Genomic DNA, 24,580 nt, shown 5'->3' on the forward strand with positions numbered 1-24,580 from the left:
ATGTGGACAGGGAATGGGGACAGGGAGCGGGAATGGGGACAGGGATTGGGAATATGGTCAAGGACCAGCAGTGGGACTGGAAATACAAGACCGGGACTGGGAATGATCCTGAGAACTGGGACAGGGCCTGAGAACTGGACAGGGAATACAGGACAGGAATGGGATTGGGGCCATGGCCTGGGAACAGGGACAGGGAACACAGGAGCGGAAATACGAGACAGGGCCTTGGAAGGAGTCACAGAATGGGGACAGGGACCACGATTTGGCCTTGGAGTACCGGACTGGGACAGGGACGGGTAAGACGGGACTGGGACCAGCAGTGGGACCAGGAATGGGGACAGGGAGCAGGAATGGGACAGGAATACGGGAGTGTTCCCGGGAATACGGTACTGCAGGGATAGGGGACCTGGAATGGGATGGGCAATGGGAATATGGAAACAGGAGAGAGAAGATGGAAACAATAACTGGAGAGAGAATATGGGATGGGGGTTAGGAAAGTGGGTCCGGAACGGGAAACGGGAATACAGGATTGGGACTGGGAATATGGGAATAGGAGAGGGAATATGGACATGGAAATGGGGACCCAGGAAAGAACCAGGAATACGAGAAGGCGAACAGGACAGGAAATACGGGACTGAGAATATGGGAACGGCATCCAGAGACAACAGGACAGGGAATGAAAGGGGGAATGGGATCCAAAATGGGATGGGAGCAGAACAGGACCATGACTGGGGTGACAAAGGGCAAGGGGAGGGACAGTGAGGAGAGGGGGTCCTGGACAGGGGACACCGAAAACAGGGGGACAGTCCCAGAGCAGGAGGTCCTTGATCAGCTGTCCCTGAACCTCCTCCAGGGCCTCGCAGCACAGCCAGAGCTGCTCAGCCTTGGGAGCCCAAAGCGCAGAGCACGTCCTAACTTCATGCCAGGAATTCTCAATTCCCTTGAACCCAACACCGTGCACATCCCCTGGAAGATCCCTCCATGTCCCCATCCAGGTCTTTCTTAAAAACTTTTATTGTTAACCCATTTTTGGGGATTTCGAAAAGAGAAAGAGAAATGAAAAGACAATCGAGGCCACAGGGAGCCAGGAACATGTGGAGTCCCCAGCCAGGTGTGTGCCCAACACGGATCACCGGCACCGCGGATCACCGGGGCTCTGCCCAGCGGGGGTCACTGGGGATCATCCAGGGGGGATCCTCCCATGGGGGATGGAGCTGGAGCAGCGCACGAAGCTCTTCCCGCACTCGGGGCACTCACAGGGCTTCCCTCAGTGCTGGCTCCGTTGGTGTCGGGTCAAGTTTGAGCTGCTGGAGAAGCTCTTCCCACACTGGGGACACTCGTGGGGCCTCTCCCCGGTGTGGATGCGCCGGTGCCTGATGAGGGTGGAGTTGTGCTTGAAGCCCATCCCGCAGTCAGGGCAGCGGAAGGGCCTCTCATCCGTGTGAATGCGCTGGTGCTTGAGGAGCTGGGAGCTGGTGGGAAACCTCTTCTTGCAGTGGTCACACTCGTAGGGCCTCTCTCCACTGTGGATCCTCTGGTGTTTCATCAGGTAAGACCGCAGGCTGAAGTTTTTCCCACACTCTCCACACTCGTAGGGCCTCTCCCCGCTGTGGCTCCTCTGGTGGACAATCAGGGCAGAGCTGTGGCTGAAGCTCTTCCCACACTGCTCACACTCGTGGGGCCTCTCCCTGGTGTGGATGCGCTGGTGCCTGATGAGGTGGGAGTTTTGCTTGAAGCCCATCCCGCAGTCGGGGCAGTGGAAGGGCCTCTCATCCGTGTGAATCCGCTGGTGCAGGAGGAGATTGGAGCTGGTCTTAAACCTCTTCTTACATTGGTCACATTCGTGGGGCCTCTCCCCGGTGTGGATGCGCCGGTGGGTGACGAGGGTGGAGTTGTGCTTGAAGCCCATCCCGCAGTCGGGGCAGCGGAAGGGCCTCTCATCCGTGTGAATCCGCTGGTGCAGGAGGAGATTGGAGCTGGTGAGAAACCTCTTCTTGCACTGGTCACACTCGTAGGGCCTCTCTCCATTGTGGATCCTCTGGTGAAGGATCAGGGTAGAGCTCGTGCTGAAGCTCTTCCCACATTTTCCACACTCGTAGGGCCGTTCCCCCGTGTGGATCCTCTGGTGGATGATCAGGTGGGAGCTTCTTTTAAAGCTCTTCCCACACTGGGGACACTCGTGGGGCCTCTCCCCGGTGTGGATGCGCCGGTGGGTGACGAGGGTGGACTTTTGCTTGAAGCCCATCCCGCAGTCGGGGCAGCGGAAGGGCCTCTCATCCGTGTGACTGCGCTGGTGCCGGAGGAGACGGGAGCTGGTGGGAAACCTCTTCTTGCATTGGTCACACTCGTAACGCCTCTCGCCGGTGTGGATGCGCCGGTGCCTGATGAGGCTGGATTTGTCCTTGAAGCCCTTCCCGCAGTCGGGGCAGCGGAAGGGCCTCTCATCCGTGTGAATCCGCTGGTGCACGAGGAGATATGAGCTGGTGAGAAACCTCTTCTTGCACTGCTCACACTCGTAGCGCCTCTCTGCGGTGTGGATCATCTGGTGACTGATCAGGTTGGAGCTCCGCCTGAAGCTCTTCCCACACTCCCCACACTCGTGGGGCCTTTCCCCCGTGTGGATCCTCTGGTGAATGGTCAGTTCATATCTCCACCTGAAGCTCTTCCCACACTCCGAGCACTTGTGGGGCTTCTCCCCATCCTGAGGCTGCTCAGGGACCCCCAGCTCCGAGCTGCGGCCGCCTCCCCGGCCCGGGGTGGATCTTTCCTGCTTCGAGCCCCGAGATCTGCGTTTGCAGCCCCTCCTCGTGCGGCATCTCCGCGGCTTTTCCTCCCCGTTGCGTTCCTGCGCCGCGGAGCCGCTCACAGCGGCCTCTCCCACCGGCTGCTGCCGCGGGGATTTGTCCTCCCTGGGCTCCGTGCTCAGCTCCGTGCCTGGGGGAGGAAGGACCAGGAGAGGATGGGATTTGCCCCCGGGCCACAGGGAAGGGCAAGGAGATCCCCCCGCGCGTCCCCGGCAGGACGGCGTCGGCAGCGGGGTTGTCCTGCAGCCGGGGGCCAGGCTGGGCTGCGAGATGGAGCAGCAGAGAGGGGCAAAGGGGCAGTGACTTCCTCCTCACCTGCCTGCGGCTCCCGGGACATCTTCCTCTTCCTCGCCGCGCCCTCCTCCTCCTCCTCCATCGGGCCGAGGTTTGCCAATGGCCAATCCTGCTGTGGGGTAAAACAAGCGCTGAGCGCGTTGGGTTTGACGGTGCCGCTGCCCCGGCGCGGCTGCAGAAGTCAGCGCCCCTTTCAGCCCCGGGGAGCCCGGACCCCGCTCATCTCCGGGCTCTGCCCGCCGCTACCGGGCCATCGCCACGTGGGACCCGCCGAGATCCCTCCAGGGCCATCTCCGGCTCGGCTTCGGACTCCTGCAAGATCCGAACACGCCCTGGGCCGCACAAAAACCCTCCCAGAGAGCCCCGCGATGGATTCGGGGCGAGCTCCCCCTCCCCGCTCACCTACGGGTTCCGGGGGGGGGCGATGCTGCCGGAGCCGGGGGAGCTGCGGCCTGAGCGGGGGAACCGCGTGCGGCTGCTGCTGCTGCCCCTCCTCTTCCTCCCGCCCCTCCTTTTCCTCTTCCTCCACCTCTGTCCCTCCTCTTCTTGCTCCTCCTATTCCTCCCGCTCCTCTCTTTCTCTTTTCCTTTCCTCCTCCTCCTCCTCTGTCCCTCCTCTTCCTCCCGCGCCTCCTCCGCTCCCAGCCCGGCCCGGGCGGTGCCGACACCCAAAAGCAGCCGCGCTCTGCCCTGGGGGGGTTCCAAAGCGGCCCCGCCCCGCGCGGCACCGGCAGCGATCCCGGGAGCAGCGGGCAGGACTCGGGAGCGCTTTCCCTCCCAGTCTGGCTCTTACTGGGAGCACTGGGAGGGAACTGGGAGCAAACAGCGCCCGGACGCGGCTGCAGCCGGCGAGGGGCGGGGCCGAGCCACGGGGCGTGGTTATGCAAATCAGGGAGCGATCGCGCGCTGTGATTGGCGGGCGGGAGCAGGGCGGGGTTTGCCCTCAGACGTGAGGGGAGCGGGATCCGGAGCGATGGCGGCGGCGTCCGGTGAGAGGGGACAGGGAGCGGGAATGGGGACAGGGAATGGGGACAGGGAGTGGGAATGGGGACAGGGAAAGGGGACAGGGAATGGGAATGGGGACAGGGAATGGGGACAGGGAATGGGGACAGGGAGCAGGAATGGGGACAGGGAGCAGGAATGGGGAGAGGGAATGGGGACAGGGAGCGGGAATGTGGACAGGGATTTAGAATTGGGGAATGGGTATAAAAATAGGGAATGTCACCAAAATAGAAATTGGAATACAAGACAGGAGTGGGAATGGGGACAGGGAGCGGGAATACGGACAGGGAACAGGGACAAGACTGGAAATGCCACAGGGAAAGGACCGTGAGTGTGGACAGGGATTCGGAGCACGGACAGGGACTGGGAATGGACATGGAAATAGGAGACAGGCACTGGGAAGGATACTGGGAATGGGGACTGGGCCCAAGAATGGGACAGGGAATACGGGACACAACCAGGAATGGGGACAGGACCTGGGAATGAGGACAGGGCCTGAGAACAGGACTGGAAATAGGTGACAGGGACTGGGAATGATCCAGGGAATGGGGACAGCGAGCAGCAATGGGAACGGGAATACTGGAATGGGACAGGTAATTCGGGACTGAGACCAGGAATGGGACCAGGCAGGGGAATGTGGGAATGGGACAGGAAATAATATGGGAACAAGAAGTGGAGAGAGAATATGGGCTGGGGATTAGGAAGAGGAGCCACTGTCAGAAACAGGAATACAGGAGCAGGACTAGGAATGGGAATATGGGAACAGGACAGGGAAAAACGCAATGGAAATCCAGGACCTGCAGTGTGACTAAGAATACGAGAATGGGAACAGGGCAGGGAATATGGGACTGGGAATTTGGGAATGAAACCAGACAGAGACTACGGGACAGGGAATGAGAGCGGGAAAGAGATGGGGACTGGGATGGGAGCAGGGCAGGACCAGGAGTGGGGTGACACAGGAACAGGCAAGAGGAGTGACAGTGGGAAAAGGGAGATCCTGGAAAGGGGACACCAGGAACAGGGGGACAGTCCCAGGGCAGGGGGTCCTTGATCAGCTGCCCCAGAACCTCCACCAGTTTCTCCCAGCGCAGCTGGAGCTGCTCGGCCTGGGAAGCCCTAAGCCCTGAGAAACCCCAAGTCCCTGCCAAGAATCCTCAGGTCCCTTGAACCCAGCACCCCTCACATCCCCTGGAAGATCCCCCCGTGTCCCCATCCAGGTCTTTATTGAAAACTTTTATTGTTAACCCATTTTTGGGGATTTTGAAAACGTAAATAGAAATGAAAAGAAAATCCTGGAGCCCCAGCCAGGTGTGTGCCCAACACGGATCACCGGCACCGCGGATCACCGGGGCTCTGCCCACCGGGGGTCACTGGGGATCATCCAGGGGGGATCCTCCCATGGGGGATGGAGCTGGAGCAGCGCACGAAGCTCTTCCCGCACTCGGGGCACTCACAGGGCTTCCCTCAGTGCTGGCTCCGTTGGTGTTTGGTCAAGTTTGAGCTGCTGGAGAAGCTCTTCCCACACTGCTCACACTCGTAGGGCCTCTCCCCGGTGTGGATTCGTCGGTGCCTGATGAGGGAGGAGTTCTGCCTGAAGCCCATCCCGCAGTCGGAGCAGCGGAAGGGCCTCTCATCCGTGTGAATGCGCTGGTGCCGGAGGAGCTGGGAGCTGGTGGGAAACCTCTTCTTGCACTGTTCACACTCGTAGGGTCTCTCCCCGGTGTGGATCCTCTGGTGGAGAGTCAGGTCGGAGCTTGCCCTGAAGCCCTTCCCACACTCCCCACACTCGTAGGGCCTCTCCCCGCTGTGGCTCCTCTGGTGCAGAATCAGGGCAGAGCGGTGTCTGAAGCTCTTCCCACACTGGGGACACTCGTAGGGCCTCTCTCCGGTGTGGATGTGCTGGTGTGTGACGAGGGTGGACTTCAGCTTGAAGCCCATCCCGCAGTCGGGGCAGCGGAAGGGCCTCTCATCCGTGTGACTGCGCTGGTGCAGGTGGAGATTGGAGCTGGTGGGAAACCTCTTCTTGCACTGGTCACACTCATAGGGCCTCTCCCCGGTGTGGCTCCTCTGGTGGACCATAAGGGGTGAGCTCGAGCTGAAGCTCTTCCCACACTCCCCACACTCATAGGGCCGTTCCCCTGTGTGGCTCCTCTGGTGTCTGATCAGGGCAGCTCTCCGGATGAAGCTCTTCCCACACTGGTCACACTCATAGGGCCTCTCCCCCGTGTGGATGCGCCGGTGCATCATGAGGTGGGCGTTTTGCTTGAAGCCCATCCCGCAGTCGAGGCAGAGGAAGGGCCTCTCGTCCGTGTGACTGCGCTGGTGCTGGAGGAGCTGAGATCTGGTGGGAAACCTCTTCTTGCACTGGTCACACTCATAGGGCCTCTCCCCGCTGTGGCTCCTCTGGTGACTGATCAGGTTTGCGCTCTGGCTAAAGCTCTTCCCACACTGCCCACACTCGTAGGGCCTCTCCTGTGTGTGGACCATCTGGTGTCTGATCAGGTGGGAGCTGCTGCTGAAGCTCTTGCCACACTCCCCACACTCGTAGGGCCTCTCTCCGGTGTGACTTCTCTGGTGTTTCATCAGTTCAGATCTCCACCTGAAGCTCTTCCCACACTCCGAGCACTTGTGGGGCTTCTCCCCATCCTGAGGCTGCTCAGGGACCCCCAGCTCCGAGCTGCGGCCGCCTCCCCGGCCCGGGGTGGATCTTTCGTGCTCGGAGCCCCGAGATCTGCGTTTGCAGCCCCTCCTCGTGCGGCATCTCCGCGGCTTTTCCTCCCCGTTGCGTTCCTGCGCCGCGGAGCCGCTCACAGCGGCCTCTCCCACCGGCTGCTGCCGCGGGGATTTGTCCTCCCTGGGCTCCGTGCTCAGCTCCGTGCCTGGGGGAGGAAGGACCAGGAGAGGATGGGATTTGCCTCCGGGCCACAGGGAAGGGCAAGGAGATCCCCCCGCGCGTCCCCGGCAGGACGGCGTCGGCAGCGGGGTTGTCCTGCAGCCGGGGGCCAGGCTGGGCTGCGAGATGGAGCAGCAGAGAGGGGCAAAGGGGCACTGACTTCCTCCTCACCTGCCTGCGGCTCCCGGGACAGCTTCCTCTTCCTCGCCGCGCCCTCCTCCTCCTGCTCCTCCATGGGGCCGAGGTTTGGCAAAGGGAAATCCTGCTGTGGGGTAAAACAAGCGCTGAGCGCGTTTGGTTTGACGGTGCCGCTGCCCCGGCGCGGCTGCAGAAGTCAGCGCCCCTTTCAGCCCCGGGGGCCCGGACCCCGCTCATCTCCGGGCTATGCCCGCCGCTGCCGGGCCATCGCCACGTGGGACCCGCCGAGATCCCTCCAGGGCCATCTCCGGCTCGGCTTCGGGCTGCTGCAAGATCCGAACACGCCCTGGGCCGCACAAAAACCCTCCCAGAGAGCCCCGCGATGGATTCGGGGCGAGCTCCCCCTCCCCGCTCACCTGCGGGTTCCGGGGGGGGGCGATGCTGCCGGAGCCGGGGGAGCTGCGGCCTGAGCGGGGGAACCGCGTGCGGCTGCTGCTGCTGCCCCTCCTCTTCCTCCCGCCCCTCCTTTTCCTCTTCCTCCTCCTGTGTCCCTCCTCTTCTTGCTCCTCCTCTTCCTCCCGCTCCTCTCTTTCTCTTTCCCTTTTCCCTTCCTCCCGCTCCTCCTCCGCGCCCAGCCCGGCCCGGGCGGTGCCGACACCCAAAAGCAGCCGCGCTCTGCCCTGGGGGGGTTCCAAAGCGGCCCCGCCCCGCGCGGCACCGGCAGCGATCCCGGGAGCAGCGGGCAGGAGTCGGGAGCGCTTTCCCTCCCAGTCTGGCTCTTACTGGGAGCACTGGGAGGGAACTGGGAGCAAACAGCGCCCGGACGCGGCTGCAGCCGGCGAGGGGCGGGGCCGAGCCACGGGGCGTGGTTATGCAAATCCGGGAGCGATCGCGCGCTGTGATTGGTGGGCGGGAGCGGGGCGGGGTTTGCCCTCAGACGTGAGGGGAGCGGGATCCGGAGCGATGGCGGCGGCGTCCGGTGAGAGGGGACAGGGAGCGGGAATGGGGACAGGGAATGGGGACAGGGAATGGGGACAGGGAGCGGGAATGGGGACAGGGAATGGGGACAGGGAGCGGGAATGGGGACAGGGAATGGGAATTGGGGACAGGGAATGGGGACAGGGAGCGGGAATGGGGACATGGAATGGGAAATGCAGAGAGGGAATAGGGACAGACACATGAAATGGGAAAAGGGACCCGGTATGGAGAGAGGGATCAGCAATGGGAACCAGGAACGGGCACGGCACTGCAAATACCAGGCAGGGACTGGGAATGATCCATGGAATGGGAACAGGAACCAAGAACGGGACAGGGAATACCGGACTGGGACTGGGGCCAGGGAGCAGCAATATGGGACAGGGATCTGGAATGGGCACTGGGACTGAGAATGGAACTAGGAATGGGACTGGGAATGTGGAATGCAGGAGAGGGACCTGGAATGGGATCGGGGATAGGAATAGGGAAACAGGAGAAATAGCATGGAAACAGCATCCGGAGAGGAAATATGGGGTGTGGATTAGAAAGGAGGGGCCGGGATCAGAAACGGGAACACGGTAACGGGACTATAGGAACAGGGCAGGGAATATCAAACTGGAAATGCGGGACCGGCACGGGGACTGGGAATACAGGAATGGGAGCAGGGGTGGGAATATGGGACTGGGAATATGGGAATGGCAACCAGGGAGAGAATATGGGACAGGGAATGAGAGCAGGAATGGAATACGGACAGGGATGGGAGCAGGAAAGGAGCGGGAGAGGGTGACATGGGAACGGGCAGGGGGCAAAGGGGGATCCTGGAAAGGGGACAGCGGGACATGGGGACAGTCCCAGGGCAGGGGGTCTTTGATGAGCCCCCCATAAACCTCTGCCAGCGTCTGTGAACACAACTGGAGCCGCTCGGCCTGGGGAGCCCCAAGCCCTGAGGTCCACTCAACTCCCTCACACCAATTATCAGCCACATCCCCTGGAAGATTCCCCCATGTCCCCATCGAGGTCTTTGTTCAAAATTTTTATTTTCACCACGATTTTGGGTTGATTCAAAAGACAAACAGAAATGTAAAGGAAATCACGGTCACAAGGAGCCAGGAGGATGTGGGTCCCCAAGCCACGTGTGTGCCCAACACGGATCACCGGCACCACGGATCACCGGGGCTCTGCCCACCGGGGCTCACTGGGGATCACCCAGGGGGGATCCTCCCATGGGGGATGGAGTTGGAGCAGCGCACGAAGCTCTTCCCGCACTCGGGGCACTCACAGGGCTTCCCTCAGTGCTGGCTCCGTTGGTGTCGAGTCAAGTAAGAACTTCTGGAGAAGCTCTTCCCACAATGGGGACACTCGTGGGGCCTCTCCCCGGTGTGGATGCGCCGATGCCTGATGAGAAAGGAGTTTTGTGTGAAGCCCATCCCGCAGTCAGGGCAGCGGAAGGGCCTCTCATCCGTGTGAATCCGCTGGTGCATGAGGAGTTTGGAGCTGGTGGGAAACCTCTTCTCACACTGGTCACACTCGTAGGGCCTCTCTCCCGTGTGGCTCCTCTGGTGGAGCGTCAGGTGGGAGCTCTGGCTGAAGCTCTTCCCACACTCCCCACACTCGTAGGGCCGTTCCCCCGTGTGGATCCTCTGATGTTTGATCAGGGCAGAGCTGTGGCTGAAGCTCTTCCCACACTGCTCACACTTGTAGGGTCTCTCCCCAGTGTGGATGCGCCGGTGCCTGATGAGGTGGTCATTACGCTGGAAGCCCATCCCGCAGTCGGGGCAGCGGAAGGGCCTCTCATCTGTGTGAATCCGCTGATGAAGAAGGAGTTTGGAGCTGGTGGGAAACCTCTTCTTGCACTGGTCACACTCGTAGGGCCTCTCCCCGGTGTGGCTCTTCTGGTGTTTGATGAGGTTGGAGTTCCTGCTGAAGCTCTTCCCACACTCCCCACACTCGTAGGGCTTTTCCCCCGTGTGGATCCTCTGGTGTCTGATCAGGTGGGAGCTCCTGGAGAAGCTCTTGCCACACTGGGGACACTCGTGGGGCCTCTCCCCGGTGTGGATGCGCCGGTGGGTGACGAGGGTGGACTTTTGCTTGAAGCCCATCCCGCAGTCGGGGCAGCGGAAGGGCCTCTCATCCGTGTGACTGCGCTGGTGCAGGAGGAGATTGAAGCTGGTGTGAAACCTCTTCTTGCACTGCTCACACTCATAGGGCTTCTCCCCGGTGTGGATCCTCTGGTGCACAGCCAGGTTAGAGCTGTGCCTGAAGCTCTTCCCACACTCCCCACACTCGTAGGGCCGTTCCCCCGTGTGGATCCTCTGATGTTTGATCAGGGCAGAGCCGTGGCTGAAGCTCTTCCCACACTGGGGACACTCGTGGGGCCTCTCCCTGGTGTGGATGAGCTGGTGGGTGACGAGGTGGGAGTTTTGCTTGAAGCCCATCCCGCAGTCGGGGCAGCGGAAGGGCCTCTCATCCATGTGAATCCGCTGGTGCAGGAGGAGATGGGAGCTGTTGGCAAACCTCTTCTTGCACTGGTCACACTCGTAGGGCCTCTCCCCAGTGTGGATCCTCTGGTGTCTGATGAGGTTGGGGCTGCAGCTGAAGCTCTTCCCACACTCCCCACATTCGTAGGGCTTTTCCCCGGTGTGGATCCTCTGGTGGATGATCAGGTGGGAGCTCTGGCTGAAGCTCTTCCCACACTGCTCACATTCACGGGGTCTCTCCCCAGTGTGGATGCGCCGGTGGGTGACGAGGTGCGAGTTATGCCTGAAGCCCATCCTGCAATCGGGGCAGCGGAAGGGCCTCTCATCCGTGTGAATCCGCTGGTGCAGGAGGAGATGGGAGCTGGTGGGAAACCTCTTCTTGCACTGGTCACACTCGTAGGGCTTTTCCCCGGTGTGGCTCCTCTGGTGGACGATGAGTTGGGATCTGAACCTGAAGCTCTTCCCACACTCCGAGCACTTGTGGGGCTTCTCCCCATCCTGAGGCTGCTCAGGGACCCCCAGCTCCGAGCTGCGGCCGCCTCCCCGGCCCGGGGTGGATCTTTCGTGCTCGGAGCCCCGAGATCTGCGTTTGCAGCCCCTCCTCGTGTGGCATCTCCGCGGCTTTTCCTCCCCGTTGCGTTCCTGCGCCGCGGAGCCGCTCACAGCGGCCTCTCCCACCGGCTGCTGCCCGGAGCCCTCCAGGGCCATCTCCGGCTCGGCTTCGGGCTCCTGCAAGATCCGAACACGCCCTGGGCCGCACAAAAACCCTCCCGGAGAGCCCCGCGATGGATTCGGGGCGAGCTCCCCCTCCCCGCTCACCTGCGGGTCCCAGGCGGGAACTTCCTCCCGCTTTTCGTCTTCCTCCTCCTCCTCTGTCCCTCGTGTTCCCGCTCCGCCTCTTCCTGCCGCTCCTGCCTTTCCTCTTCCTCCTCCTGTGTCCCTCCTCTTCCTCCCGCTCCTCCTCCGCTCCCAGCCCGGCCCGGGCGGTGCCGACACCCAAAAGCAGCCGCGCTCTGCCCTGGGGGGGTTCCAAAGCGGCCCCGCCCCGCGCGGCACCGGCAGCGATCCCGGGAGCAGCGGGCAGGACTCGGGAGCGCTTTCCCTCCCAGTCTGGCTCTTACTGGGAGCACTGGGAGGGAACTGGGAGCAAACAGCGCCCGGACGCGGCTGCAGCCGGCGAGGGGCGGGGCCGAGCCGCAGGGCGTGGTTATGCAAATCCGGGAGCGATCGCGCGCTGTGATTGGCGGGCGGGAGCAGGGCGGGGTTTGCCCTCAGACGTGAGGGGAGCGGGATCCGGAGCGATGGCGGCGGCGTCCGGTGAGAGGGGACAGGGAGCGGGAATGGGGACAGGGAATGGGGACAGGGAATGGGGACAGGGAATGGGGACAGGGAATGGGGAAAGGGAATGGGGACAGGGAATGGGTACAGGGAGCGGGAATGGGGACAGGGAATGGGTACAGGGAGCGGGAATGGGGACAGGGAATGGGGACAGGGAGCGGGAATGGGGACAGGGAATGGGTACAGGGAGCGGGAATGGGGACAGGGAATGGGGACAGGAACCGGGAGTGGGATACAGGAGTTGTGTTGGGAGCGGCACCGGGAATCGCAATGGAGCCCGCGGGGCACGGGCACAGCGAGTAGCGGGAAGCGGTCGGGGGGAGGTGACACCGAGGCCAGGGGACAGCGAGAACCGGGCCGGGGAGTGACGGCTACGAGGGACAGCGGCCCGAGGTGACATCGGCGGGTGTCCCCAGAGACCGAGCGGCTGCTGAGCCGCGGCCCCGGGTACGGCACGGCCGAGGCGGCCCCGGGGCCGGTACCGGAGGAGGAGGAGGAGGAGGAGCTGCGGCGCCGCCTCAAATATTTCTTCATGAGCCCCTGCGACAAGTACCGGGCCCGCGGCAGGCGGCCCGTGAAGCTGGCGCTGCAGCTGGCCAAGATCGTCCTTGTCACCGTGCAGGTGACACCGGCGGGGAGGGGGCACGGGGACAGCGGGGAGGGGGCAGGGGGACACTGGGGAGGGGGCAGTGACACTGGGGAGGGGGCAGGGACAGTGGGGAGGGGACACAGGGACCCTGGGGAGAGGGCAGTGACACCGGGGAGGGGACACGGGGACATCGGGGAGGGAGCAGTGACACCGGCAAAGGGGCACGGGGTGAGTGGGGAGGTGGCAGGGACACCGGGGAGGGGACAGTGACATCGAGGAGGGAGCAGGGACAACGGGGAAGGGACACAGGGACAGCGGGGAGGGGACACAGGGACACCACGGAGGGAGCAGGGACAGCGAGGGGTGACATGAGGACACCGGGGGGGGCCAAGGATAGAGGGAAGGGTCATGGGGACATGGGGACACTGGGGAGGGGACACGGGGACACCAGAGAAGGGACACAGGGACTTGGGGACAATGGGGATAGGGGAGGTGGCAGGCATGGGGGGCTGGGACAGCAGGGAGAGGGCACAGGGACACCGGGAGGGGACACAGGGACAGCAGGGAGGGGTCACAGGGACATGGGGATGTTGGGGAGGGGACACAGGGACACTCTGAAAGGGACACTGGAGCGTCCTGGGACACACCATGGCAGCGTCACCGTGGGGGGACAGCTGATGGCAGCGGTGACCTCTGTACCCAGCCAGAGGGTGACACCGTTTTGGGGTGAAACGTGGTGGTGTCACCGCGGTGGGACAGGCGGTGACAGGGGTGGTGGCCTTTGTCCCCAGCTGATCCTGTTCGGGCTCAGCAACCAGCTGGTGGTGGCCTTCAAGGAGGACAACACGGTGGCCTTCAAGCACCTGTTCCTCAAGGGCTACGAGGATGGCGCCGATGACACCCAGGCCATCTACACCCGCGGGGACCTCCTGGAACACCTGGCCTTCGTCCTCGAGAAGGTGACACAGGGACACCGGGACGGGGTTGGGGACATTGGGAGGGCTGGGGACATTGGGAGGGCTGGGAACACCGAGACGGGCTGGGGACATTGGGAGGGTTGGGGACACTGGGAGGGTTGGGGACATTGGGAGGGTTGGGGACATTAAGGGGGCTGGGGACACTGGGACCTCCTGGAGCACCTGGCCTTCATCCTTGAGAAGGTGACACGGGGACACCAGGACGGGGTTGGGGACACTAGGGGGGTTGGGAACTTTAAGAGGGTTGGGGACACTGGGATCTTCTGGAGCACCTGGCCTTCATCCTCGAGAAGGTGACACGGGGACACTGGGATGGGCTGAGGACACTGGGGAGGTTGGTGACATTGGGAGGGGTTTGGGGACATTGGGGGTGTTGGGGACATCAGAGGGGTTGGGGACGCTGGGAAGGGTTGGGGACATCAGAGGAGTTGAGGACACAGTGGTGGTTTGGGGACACGGAGGTCCTCAGAGCTGTGGAGGTGGTTGGGGACACGGGGGTGATTTGGGGACACTGAGGTGACCCAGTGCCACCTCCATGCCTGGTGTCCCTGTCCCCTCAGTACCTGGCTGTCCCCAACCAGACCCTGGGCCACCACACCTACGGGTGGGGTCACAGAGATGTTTTGGGGACACAGTGGTGGTTTTGGGGTCACAAAGATATTTGGGGTCATGGAGTTATTTGGGGACACGAGGATGATCTGGAGCCATCCAGGTGCCACCTCCATGCCTGGTGTCCCTGTCCCCGCAGTACCTGGCTGTCCCCAACGAGACCCTGGGCCGCTACGCCTACGGTGGCCGCGGGCTGCGGCTGTGCCAGCGCTTCTTCCGCCGGGGGGACATCGACCCCGGCAACGACACCTTCGACATCGACCCCAGCGCTGTCACCGGTGGGGACACGGCCGTGGGGTGCCGGGTGGGGGGTTGGGGTGCCGGGTTGGGTTTGGGGTGCAGGGTCAGGTTTGGGGTGCAGGGTTAGGTTTGGGGTGCGGGTTTGGGATGCAGTTTTGGGGTGCAGGGTTGAGGTTTGGGGTGCGGGTTTAGGGTGTGGGGTTGGGGTTTGGGGTTGGGGTTTGGGGTGCGGGGTTGGGGTTTGGGGTGCAGGATTTGGGTTTGGGGTGTGGGGTTCGGGTTTGGGGTGCAGGGTGCGGGTTTGGGGTGCGGGGTTGGGGTTTGGGGTGCAGGGTTGTGTTTGGAGTGTGGGGTTGAGGTTTGGGGTGCGGGTTTGGGGTGCGGGGTTGGGGTTTGGGGTTTAGGATTTGGGGTGCGGGGTAGGGGTTTGGGGTGCGGGGTGCGGGGCGGGGGGTGCCGGGTTGGGGTTTGGGGTGCAGGGTTGGGGTGCAGTTTTGGGGTGCAGGGTTGGGGTTTGGGGTGCAGGGTTGGGGTGCACGGTTGGGGTTTGGGGTTTGGGGTGCGGGTTTGGGGTGCAGGGTCGGGTTTGGGGTTGGGGTTTGGGGTGCGGGTTTGGGATTTGGGGTTTGGGGTGCAGGGTTGGGGTTGGGGTGCGGGTGTGGGGTTGGGGTTTGGGGTGCAGGATTTGGGTTTGGCGTGCGGGGTTGGGATTTGGGGTGCAGGGTTGGGGTTTGGGGTGCAGGGTTGGGATTTGGGGTTTGGGGTGCGGGTTTGGGGTGCAGGGTTGGGGTTTGGGGTGCGGGTTTGGGGTGCAGGGTTGGGGTTTGGGGTGCAGGGTTGGGGTTTGGGGTGCGGGTTTGGGGTGCAGGGTTGGGGTTTGGGGTGCAGGGTTGGGGTTTGGGGTGCGGGTTTGGGGTTTGGGGTTTGGGTTTGGGATTTGGGGTGTAGGGTTGGGGTTTGGGAGTTGGGAATGGAGAGTTTGGTTTGGGTTTGGGATTTGGGTTTGGGGTTTAGGATTTGGGGTTGGGGATTGGAGTTTGGGATTTGAGTTTGGGTTTGGGGTTTGGGATTTGGGGTTTGGGGTTTGGGTTTGGGATTTGGGATTTGGGTTTGGGGTTGGGGTTTGGGATTTGGGTTTGAGGTTTAGGATTTGGGGTTGGGGATTGGAGTTTGGGATTTGAGTTTGGGATTTGGGTTTGGGATTTGAGTTTGGGATTTGGGATTTGGGTTTGGGGTTGGGGTTTGGGATTTGGGGTTTGGGATGGTGCCGGAGCATTCCGAACAGTCCCGGGGCATTCGGGATTCAGGATTTGGGATGTCCCAGAGCCCAACCCCGACCCCACAGAGTGTCTGGGGGTGCACCCCGGGGACCCCCGGCCGCCGCCGCTGGACGGCACCGGCGGCAACTTCACCCTCCAGTTCCACAGGTAAACCCCAAAAACCCCAAAAAGGCCCCAAAACGCCCCAAAATCCCACCCAGGGCCGTTCCCCATCCCCAAAATCCCACCCAGGGCCGTTCCCCATCCCCAAAATCCCACCCAGGGGAGTTCCCCACTCCCAAATCCCCATGTGGGGTTTGTGTCCCCTTTTCCTGAATTCCTGTGTGGGATTTTGGGGCTGAATTTTCCTTTTCTTGCATTTTTTTGGGAATTTTGGGGTGGGATTTTCCCTTTCTCGCATTTTTTGGGAATTTTGGGGTGGAATTTTCCTTTTCCTGTGGGTTTTTTTTGAGATTTTGGAGTGGAATTTTCCTTTTCCTGTGGGTTTTTTTTTTTTCCTTTTCGATTTTGGGATGGAATTTTCCCTTTCCTGTGTTTTATTTTGGGATTTTGACAGGGGAATTTTCGCATTCTCGGGATTTTTTGGGGGGGAATTTTGAGGTGCAATTTTTCCTTTTTTGGGGGGGAATTTTGAGGTGCAATTTTTCATTTTTTGGGGGAGATTTTGAGGTGGAATTTTTCCTTTTTTGGGGGGGATTTTGAAGTGGATTTTTTCCTTTTTTTGGGAGGAATTTTGAGATGGATTTTTTCCTTTTATGGGGGGGATTTTGAGGTGGAATTTTTCCTTTTTTGGGGGCGATTTTGAGATGGATTTTTTCCTTTTTTTGGGAGGAATTTTTAGGTGGAATTTTTCCTTTTTTGGGGGGATTTTGAAGTGGATTTTTTCCATTTTTTGGAGGCGATTTTGAAGTGGAATTTTTCCTTTTTTGGGGGCGATTTTGAGGTGGAATTTTTCCTTTTTTGGGGGCGATTTTGAGGTGGAATTTTTCCTTTTTTGGGGGCGATTTTGAGATGGATTTTTTCCTTTTATGGGGGGGATTTTGAGGTGGAATTTTTCCTTTTTTGGGGGAGATTTTGAATTGGAATTTTTCCTTTTTCGGGGGAGATTTTGAGGTGGAATTTTCCCATTTTTGGGGGAGATTTTGGGGGTTCCAGGGTTTTTTTGGGGTGTTTTTTGTCCCCTCAGGCTGATCAATGTCACCGCCGAGTTCCAGCTCAAGGCCATCAACATCCAAACGCTGCTGAACCATGAGATCCCCGACTGCTACACCTTCAGTGTCACCGTGGGTGTCCCCAAGTGTCCCCTGGGTGTCCCCTGGGTGTTCCCAGTGTCCCCAAGTGTTCTTGAGTGTCCCCTGGTGTCCCTTGAGTGTCCCCAAGTGTCCCCAAATATCTCAAAGTGTCCCCGGAGTATCCCCGGGGTGTTTTCAGTGTCCCCTGGGTGTTCCCTGGTGTCCCTTGAGTGTCCCCTGGGTGCTCCCATTGTCCCCTGGGTGTCCCCTGGGTGTCCCCTGGGTGCTCCCAGTGTCCCCAGTGTCCCCTGAGTTTCCCCTGAGTGTTCCCTGGGTGTCCCCTGAGTGTCCCCTGGGTGTCCCCCGGGTGTCCCCTGGGTGTTCCCAGTGTCCCCTGAGTGCCCCTGGTGTCCCTTGAGTGTCCCCAAGTGTCCCCTGAGTGCCCCCGGGTGTCCTCTGAGTGTCCCCAAGTATCCCCTGAGTGTCCCCTGGGTGTCCCCTGGGTGCTCCCAGTGTCCCCAGTGTCCCCTGGGTGTCCCCTGGTGTCCCTTGAGTGTCCCCAAGTGTCTCCTGGGTGTTCCTAGTGTCCCCCTCGTGTCCCTTTGTGTCCCTCGTGTCCTCTCCTGGTGTCCCGCTCATGTCCCCCTCGTGTCCCTCATCTGTTCCTCTGTCCCTTGGCTGTGGGCTCTGGGGGCAGGCAGTGTGTGACAGTGACAGTGACAGTGACAGGGCTGTGGCAGACAATAATGATGACAGTGACAATAATAACAACAGTGACAATGACAGTGACAGTGCCAGTAACAGTGACAATGGCGGTGACATTGACAGTGATGCTTACAAGGATAACGACAGTGAGAGTGACAATGTTGGTGTCAGTGCTAGGGACAGTGACGGTGACAATGACAGTGACAGTGACAATGTTGGTGCCAGTGCTAGTGCTAATGATGGTGACAATGAGAGTGACGGTGAGAGTGACACTGACAGTGTTAGTAACGGTGACAATGGCAGTGACAGTGATGGTGACAATAACAGTGACAGTGACAACGCCAACGACAACAACAGTAACAATGATGGTGATAATGACAGTGACAATGACAGTGTCAGTGACAATGATAGTGACAGTGACACTGCTGATGGCAGTGACAATGACTGTGACAATGACAATAATAGCGACAGTGATAGCACCAGTGACAGTGATAGTGATTGTGACAATGACAATGACAGTGCCAGTGTCAATGACAGTGATGGCGACAATGACAATGACAATGACAATGACAACCGTAATGACAGTGACAATTATAATGACAATGATTGTGACAACGACATTGGCAGTGACAGTGACAATGGCAGTGATAATGACACTGACACCAATAGTTAACAGTGGTAGTAACAGTGACAGTGACAATGACAGTGACAGTGACAGTGCCACCCCATGTCCCCAGGTCACGTTTGACAACAGCGCCCACAGCGGGCGAGTGCGGATCCGCCTGGACACGCACGCGGCCATCCGGGAGTGCCACCACCCCTCGCTGCCCGGCAGAGGTGACAATGGGTGACAGCGGGTGACAGTGGGTGACAATGGGCTGTGGGGGTGTTCCCTGGGAGTGCCACCACCCCTCGCTGCCCGGCAGAGGTGACAGCGGGTGATAATGGATGACAATGGGTGACAATGGATGATAGTGGGTGACAGCAGGTGACAATGGGTTCTAGGTGTGTCCCCTGGGAGTGCCACCACCCCTCGCTGCCTGTCAGAGGTGACGCCACGGTGGCACCTGTGCCTAGGCATGTGCCACCTGTCCCTGGGAGGTGACACCAGGCCATGGGATGCCACCTGTCCCTTGGAAGTGTCACTTGTCCTGAGGGGTGTCCCCTATCCCCGGGAGGTGACAGTGACCCTGGGGTGTCCCCACAGGTGACAATTCCCTGCGCCTGTCCTTCGATGTCCTGGTGACAGCCGTGTGCTCGCTGTCCCCAAGGGTGTCCCCTGTCCCCATGGGTGTCCCCTGTCCCCTGTCCCCATGGGTGTCCCCTGTCCCCATGGGTGTCCCCTGTCCCCAGGGGTGTCCCCTGTCCCCAGGAGGTGACAGTGACCCCGGGGTGTCCCCACAGGTGACAATTCCCTGCGCCTGTCCTTTGATGTCCTGGTGACAGCCGTGTGCTCGCTGTCCCTGGTGCTCTGTGCCCGCTCCATCGCCCGCGGGCTCCTCCTGCAGAGGGTCAGCGCCCATTGGGGGGTCTGGGGGGAATTTGGGGGTTTTGGGGGGATTTGTGGGATTTTTGTGGGATTTGGGGGGGATTTGTGGGATTTGGGGGGATTTTGGGGGGATTTGTTGGATTTGGGCGGATTTGTGGGATTTTGGGGGGAATTTGTGGGATTTTTGTGGGATTTGGGAGGATTTTGGGGGGATTTGTGGGGTTTATGGGGGATTTTGGGGGGGTTTTGTGGGATTTTGGGGGGATTTGTGGGATTTTGGGGGGATCTGGGAGGATTTTGGGGGGATTTGTGGGGTTTATGGGGTTTGGGGGATGGGGTTGATGCAATTTGGGGGATTTATGGGATTTAGGTGATGGGATCAATGGGATGGGATCAATGGGATCAATGAAATCAATGGGATCAATGGGATCAATGGGATCAATGGGATGGGATCAGTGGGATCAATGGGATCAATGGGATGGGATCAGTGGGATCAATGGGATCAATGGGATCAATGGGATGGGATCAGTGGGATCAATGGGATCAGTGGGATCAATGAAATCAATGGGATCGATGGGATGGGATCAGTGGGATCAATGAAATCAATGGGATCAATGGAATCAATGGGATGGGATCAGTGGGATCAATGAAATCAATGGGATCAATGGGATGGGAACAGTGGGATCAATGGGATGAGTGGGATCAATGGGATCAATTGGATCAGTGGGATCAATGGGATCAATGGGAACAGTGGGATCAATGGGATCAATGGGATCAATGGGATCAATGGATGGGAACTCCTGACAGGAGTACAGCCGGTTCCAGCGGCGCCGCGGCCGCGCCGTGTCCCCGTGAGGTGACACTGACACTGACAGTGACACTGACAGTGATGGTGACACAGTGACGGTGACAGTGACAATCCCGGTGTCCCCACAGGAGTACAGCCGGTTCCAGCAGCGCCGTGGCTGTGCCGTGTCCCTGTGAGGTGACACTGACAGTGACATTGACAGTGACACAGTGACACAGTGACACTGACAGTGACACGGTGACAGTGATGGTGACACTCCGATGTCCCCACAGGAGTACAGCCGGTTCCAGCGGCGCCGTGGCTGTGCCGTGTCCCTGTGAGGTGACAGTGACGCAGTGACAGTGACACAGTGACAGTGACACAGTGACACTGACAGTGACACGGTGACAGTGACGGTGACAATCCCGGTGTCCCCACAGGAGTACAGCCGGTTCCAGCGGCGCCGTGGCTGTGCCGTGTCCCTGTGAGGTGACACTGACAGTGACACTGACAGTGACAGTGATGGTGACACTCCGGTGTCCCCACAGGAGTACAGCCGGTTCCAGCGGCGCCGTGGCTGTGCCGTGTCCCTGTGAGGTGACACAGTGATACAGTGACACAGTGACACAGTGACACAGTGACACAGTGACACAGTGACACAGTGACAGTGACGGTGACACTCTGGTGTCCCCACAGGAGTACAGCCGGTTCCAGTGGCGCCGTGGCTGTGCCGTGTCCCTGTGAGATGACAGTGACACAGTGACAGTGACACAGTGACAGTGACACAGTGACACAGTGACAGTGACACAGTCACAGTGACACAGTGACACAGTGACACAGTGACACTGACGGTGACACTCCGGTGTCCCCACAGGAGTACAGCCGGTTCCAGCGGCGCCGTGGCCGTGCCGTGTCCCTGTGAGGTGACAGTGACACAGTGACACAGTGACAGTGACGGTGACACGGTGACACTCCGGTGTCCCCAGAGGAGTACAGCCGGTTCCAGCGGCGCCGTGGCTGTGCTGTGTCCCTGTGAGGTGACACTGACAATAACACAGTGACACAGTGACACACTGACAGTGACAGTGACACGGTGACAGTGACGGTGACACTCCGGTGTCCCCACAGGAGTACAGCCGGTTCCAGCGGCGCCGTGGCCGTGCTGTGTCCCTGTGAGGTGACACAGTGACACACTGACACTGACAGTGACACGGTGACAGTGATGGTGACACTCCGGTGTCCCCACAGGAGTACAGCCGGTTCCAGCGGCGCCGTGGCTGTGCCGTGTCCCTGTGAGGTGACACTGACAATAACACAGTGACACAGTGACACACTGACAGTGACAGTGACACGGTGACAGTGACGGTGACACTCTGGTGTCCCCACAGGAGTACAGCCGGTTCCAGCGGCGCCGTGGCCGTGCCGTGTCCCTGTGAGGTGACACAGTGACACAGTGACACTGACAGTGACACGGTGACAGTGATGGTGACACTCCGGTGTCCCCACAGGAGTACAGCCGGTTCCAGCGGCGCCGTGGCTGTGCCGTGTCCCTGTGAGGTCACACTGACAGTGACATTGACAGTGACATAGTGACACGGTGACAGTGACGGTGACACTCCGGTGTCCCCACAGGAGTACAGCCGGTTCCAGCGGCGCCGTGGCCGTGCCGTGTCACCGTGGGAGCGCCTGGAGTTCCTCAATGGGTGGTACCTCCTGCTGGTCACCAGCGACGTCCTCACCGTGCTGGGCACCGTCCTCAAGATCGGCATCGAGGCCAAGGTCACCGCCTGGGGACACCCTGGGGACAGCGGGAGGGGACAATGCCACCCCTGGGGACAGTGGGAGGGGACACTGCCACCCCTGGGGACAGTGGGAGGGGACACTGCCACCCTTGGGGGCAATGGCAGGGGATGCTGCCACCCTTGGGGACAGTGAGAGGGGATGATGTCACCCCTGGGGACAGCAGGAAGGGGACAGTGCCATCCTGGGGACAGTGGGAGGGGACAGTGCCACCCCTGGGGACAGTGGGAGGGGACAGTGCCACCCTTGGGGGCAATGGGAGGGGACAATGCCACCCCTGGGGGCAATGGGAGGGGACAGTGCCACCCCTGGGGGCAATGGGAGGGGACAGTGCCACCCCTGGGGACAGTGGAAGGGGACACTGCTATCCTTGGAGAACAATGGGAGGGGACAGTGCCACCCCTGGGGACAGCGGGAGGGGACACTGCCACCCCTGGGGGCAATGGGACGGGACACTGTCACTGTCCCCAGGGGGACAACAGCCTGGGGACAATGTCCTGGGTGTCACTGGAGCCCTGGGAGGGGACATTGCCACCTCCCCCAGGGGACAATGCCCTGAGTGTCACTGGAGTGCCCCAGGAGGGGACATTGCCACCCCGGGGTGCTGGCACTCCCCCAGTGACAACGTCCTGGGTGTCCCCAGATGCCACCTGGGACTCCGCGTGATGGTGGTGGCACTGTCCCCGTGTCCCCGGCACGGCGCTGGCATTGGGGACACGGTGGTGGCACTGTCTCCATGTCCCTGGCACGGCAGTGGCGTTGGGGACGCAGTGTGGCACTGTCCCCGTGTCCCTGGCACAGCAGTGGCGTTGAGGACACGGTGGTGGCACTGTCCCCATGTCCCCAGCACGGCAGTGGCATTGGGGACGCGGTGGTGGCACTGTCCCCGTGTCCCCAGCACGGTGCTGGCATTGGGGACGCGGTGGTGGCACTGTCCCCGTGTCCCCGGCACGGCAGTGGCGTTGGGGACAGCCCCGGGGCTGTGGTGGTGGCACTGTCCCCGTGTCCCCACAGAATTTCTCGGGGTACGACGTGTGCAGCATCCTGCTGGGGACATCGACGCTGCTGGTGTGGGTCGGGGTCATCCGGTACCTGACCTTCTTCCAGAAGTACAACGTGAGTTTTTTCCCATTTTTTCCCATTTTTTCCCATTTTTTCCCATTTTCCCCGTTTTTCTCCCCAGATCCTGATTGTGACTCTGCGCGTGGCCCTGCCCAATGTGATGCACTCCCCACACAGGATAATTCCCATTTTCCTGCCCCAAATCCCCTTTTTCTTATCCCAAATCCCCATTTTTCTCTCCCCACTCATGGATAATCCCCATTTTTCCCGTTTTTCCCAATTTCCCCGTTTTTCTCCCCAGATCCTGATCGTGACTCTGCGCGTGGCCCTGCCCAACTTGGATAATTCCCATTTTCCTGCCCCAAATCCCCATTTTCTTACCCCAAATCCCCGTTTTTCCCTCCCCACTCATGGATAATTCCCGTTTTTTCCCGTTTTTTCCCAATTTCCCCGTTTTTCTCCCCAGATCCTGATCGTGACTCTGCGCATGGCCCTTCCCAATGCAGATAATTCCCATTTTCCTGCCCCAAATCCCCATTTTCTTACCCCAAATCCCCGTTTTACCCGCCCCACTCATGGATAATTCCCGGTTTTTTTTCCCATTTTTTCCCATTTTTTGCCTTTTTTTTCCCGTTTTTTCCCAAATTCTCCTTTTTTCTCCCCAGATCCTGATCGTGACTCTGCGCGTGGCCCTTCCCAACGCGGATAATTCCCATTTTCCTACCCCAAATCCCCATTTTCTTACCCCAAATCCTCGTTTTACCTGCCCCACTCATGGATAATTCCCGTTTTTTTTCCCATTTTTTCCCATTTTTTCCCATTTTTTGCCTTTTTTTTCCCATTTTTTCCCAATTTCCCCGTTTTTCTCCCCAGATCCTGATCGTGACCCTGCGCGTGGCCCTGCCCAGCGTGCTGCGTTTCTGCTGCTGCGTGGCCGTGATTTACCTGGGCTACTGCTTCTGTGGCTGGATCGTGCTGGGCCCGCACCACGTCAAGGTGGGGCTGCAATTCCCAAATTCCGGATTTGGGTGGGAGATCCCCAAATTTTGGGGTTTGGGGATTCCCAAATTTTGGTTTTGGGGTGGGAGATCCCGAAATTTTGGGGTTTGGGGATTCCCAAATTTCGGGTTTTGGGAGTGGGAGATTCCCAAATTTTGGGTTGGGGGTTGAGGGATTCCCAGATTTTGGGGTTTGGAGATTCCCAAATTTCATTTTGGGGTCAGGAGGTTCCCAAATTTCGGGTTTGGGGTTGAGTTCCTTTCCCCAATCTCGGTGCTGGGCCCGCACCACGTCAAGGTGGGGCTGGAATTCCCAAATTCCGGATTTGGGGTGGGAGATCCCCAAATTTTGGGGTTTGGGAATCCCAAATTTCGGGTTTTGGGGTTTGGAGATTCCCAAATTTTGGGGTTTGGGGATTCCCACGTGTTGGTTTTGGGTGGGAGATCCCCAAATTTTGGGGTTGGAGATCCCCAAATTTCGGTTTTTGGGGTTGGGAGGTTCCCAAATTTTGGGATTTGGGGATTCCCAAATTCTGGGTTTTGGAGTGGGAGATTCCCAAATTTTGGGTTTTAGGGTTGGGACGTTCCCCAATCCTGGCTTGGGGTTGAAACGTTCCCAAATTTGGGTTTGGAGATTCCCAAATTTTGGAGGTGGAGATTCCCAAATTTTGGGGGTTGGAGATCCCCAAATTTTGGGGTTTGCGGATTCCCAAATTTTGGGGGTTGGAGATCCCCAAATTTTGGGGTTTGCGGATTCCCAAATTTTGGGCTTTGGGGTGGGAGGTTCCTAAATTTTGGGTTTTGGGGTTTGGGGATTCCCAAATTTTGGGGTTTGGGGATTCCCAAATTCTGGGTTTTGGGGTGGGAGATCCCCGAAATTTTGGGGTGGAGA

At 59.9% G+C, this 24,580-nt stretch overlaps 2 protein-coding genes and 1 pseudogene across 6 annotated transcripts in view; 1 reads left to right on the plus strand and 2 right to left on the minus strand.

The window, feature by feature from the left end:
• Nucleotides 1-11,519, minus strand: LOC134563075 (zinc finger protein 252-like). The gene is made up of 3 exons (XM_063420867.1): nt 11,402-11,519; nt 3,120-3,210; nt 1-2,934 (listed from the first exon to the last, which is right to left on the minus strand). Exons 2-3 carry the CDS (start codon nt 3,178-3,180, stop codon nt 1,268-1,270), a joined length of 1,728 nt encoding a protein of 575 aa, XP_063276937.1. The 5' UTR covers nt 3,181-3,210; nt 11,402-11,519; the 3' UTR covers nt 1-1,267.
• LOC134563104 (zinc finger protein 271-like) lies at nt 4,331-11,290 on the minus strand (annotated as a pseudogene).
• The window catches only part of LOC134563068 (mucolipin-1-like), a 19,377-nt gene continuing 6,164 nt past the window's right edge, over nt 11,368-24,580 (plus strand). For 3 of the 5 annotated variants that reach the window (XM_063420835.1, XM_063420837.1, XM_063420838.1), the window contains exons 1-11: nt 11,368-11,899; nt 12,337-12,542; nt 13,301-13,468; nt 14,235-14,373; nt 15,660-15,762; nt 16,802-16,898; nt 18,290-18,389; nt 18,957-19,063; nt 21,461-21,607; nt 22,643-22,744; nt 23,564-23,686. In XM_063420835.1, the coding sequence (XP_063276905.1) occupies nt 11,368-11,899; nt 12,337-12,542; nt 13,301-13,468; nt 14,235-14,373; nt 15,660-15,762; nt 16,802-16,898; nt 18,290-18,389; nt 18,957-19,063; nt 21,461-21,607; nt 22,643-22,744; nt 23,564-23,686 (1,824 nt within the window). Of the gene's footprint in view, nt 11,900-12,336; nt 12,543-13,300; nt 13,469-14,234; nt 14,374-15,659; nt 15,763-16,801; nt 16,899-18,289; nt 18,390-18,956; nt 19,064-21,460; nt 21,608-22,642; nt 22,745-22,991; nt 23,124-23,563; nt 23,687-24,580 lie in introns of those variants that run through there. The other 2 variants (XM_063420836.1, XM_063420839.1) reach the window with 2 other exon arrangements.

Source organism: Prinia subflava, chromosome 33 (assembly GCF_021018805.1).
Source record: "Prinia subflava isolate CZ2003 ecotype Zambia chromosome 33, Cam_Psub_1.2, whole genome shotgun sequence".
In the NCBI taxonomy this organism is placed as follows: domain Eukaryota; kingdom Metazoa; phylum Chordata; class Aves; order Passeriformes; family Cisticolidae; genus Prinia; species Prinia subflava.

Coding starts and splice junctions, on each gene's coding strand:
- LOC134563075 (XM_063420867.1), bottom strand. CDS start 3,180: ATGGAGGAGGAGGAGGAGGGCGCGGCGAGGAAGAGGAAGATGTCCCGG. Junction 2,935..3,119: donor GTCCCGGGAGCCGCAGGCAG/GTGAGGAGGAAG, acceptor TTCCTCCCCCAG/GCACGGAGCTGAGCACGGAG.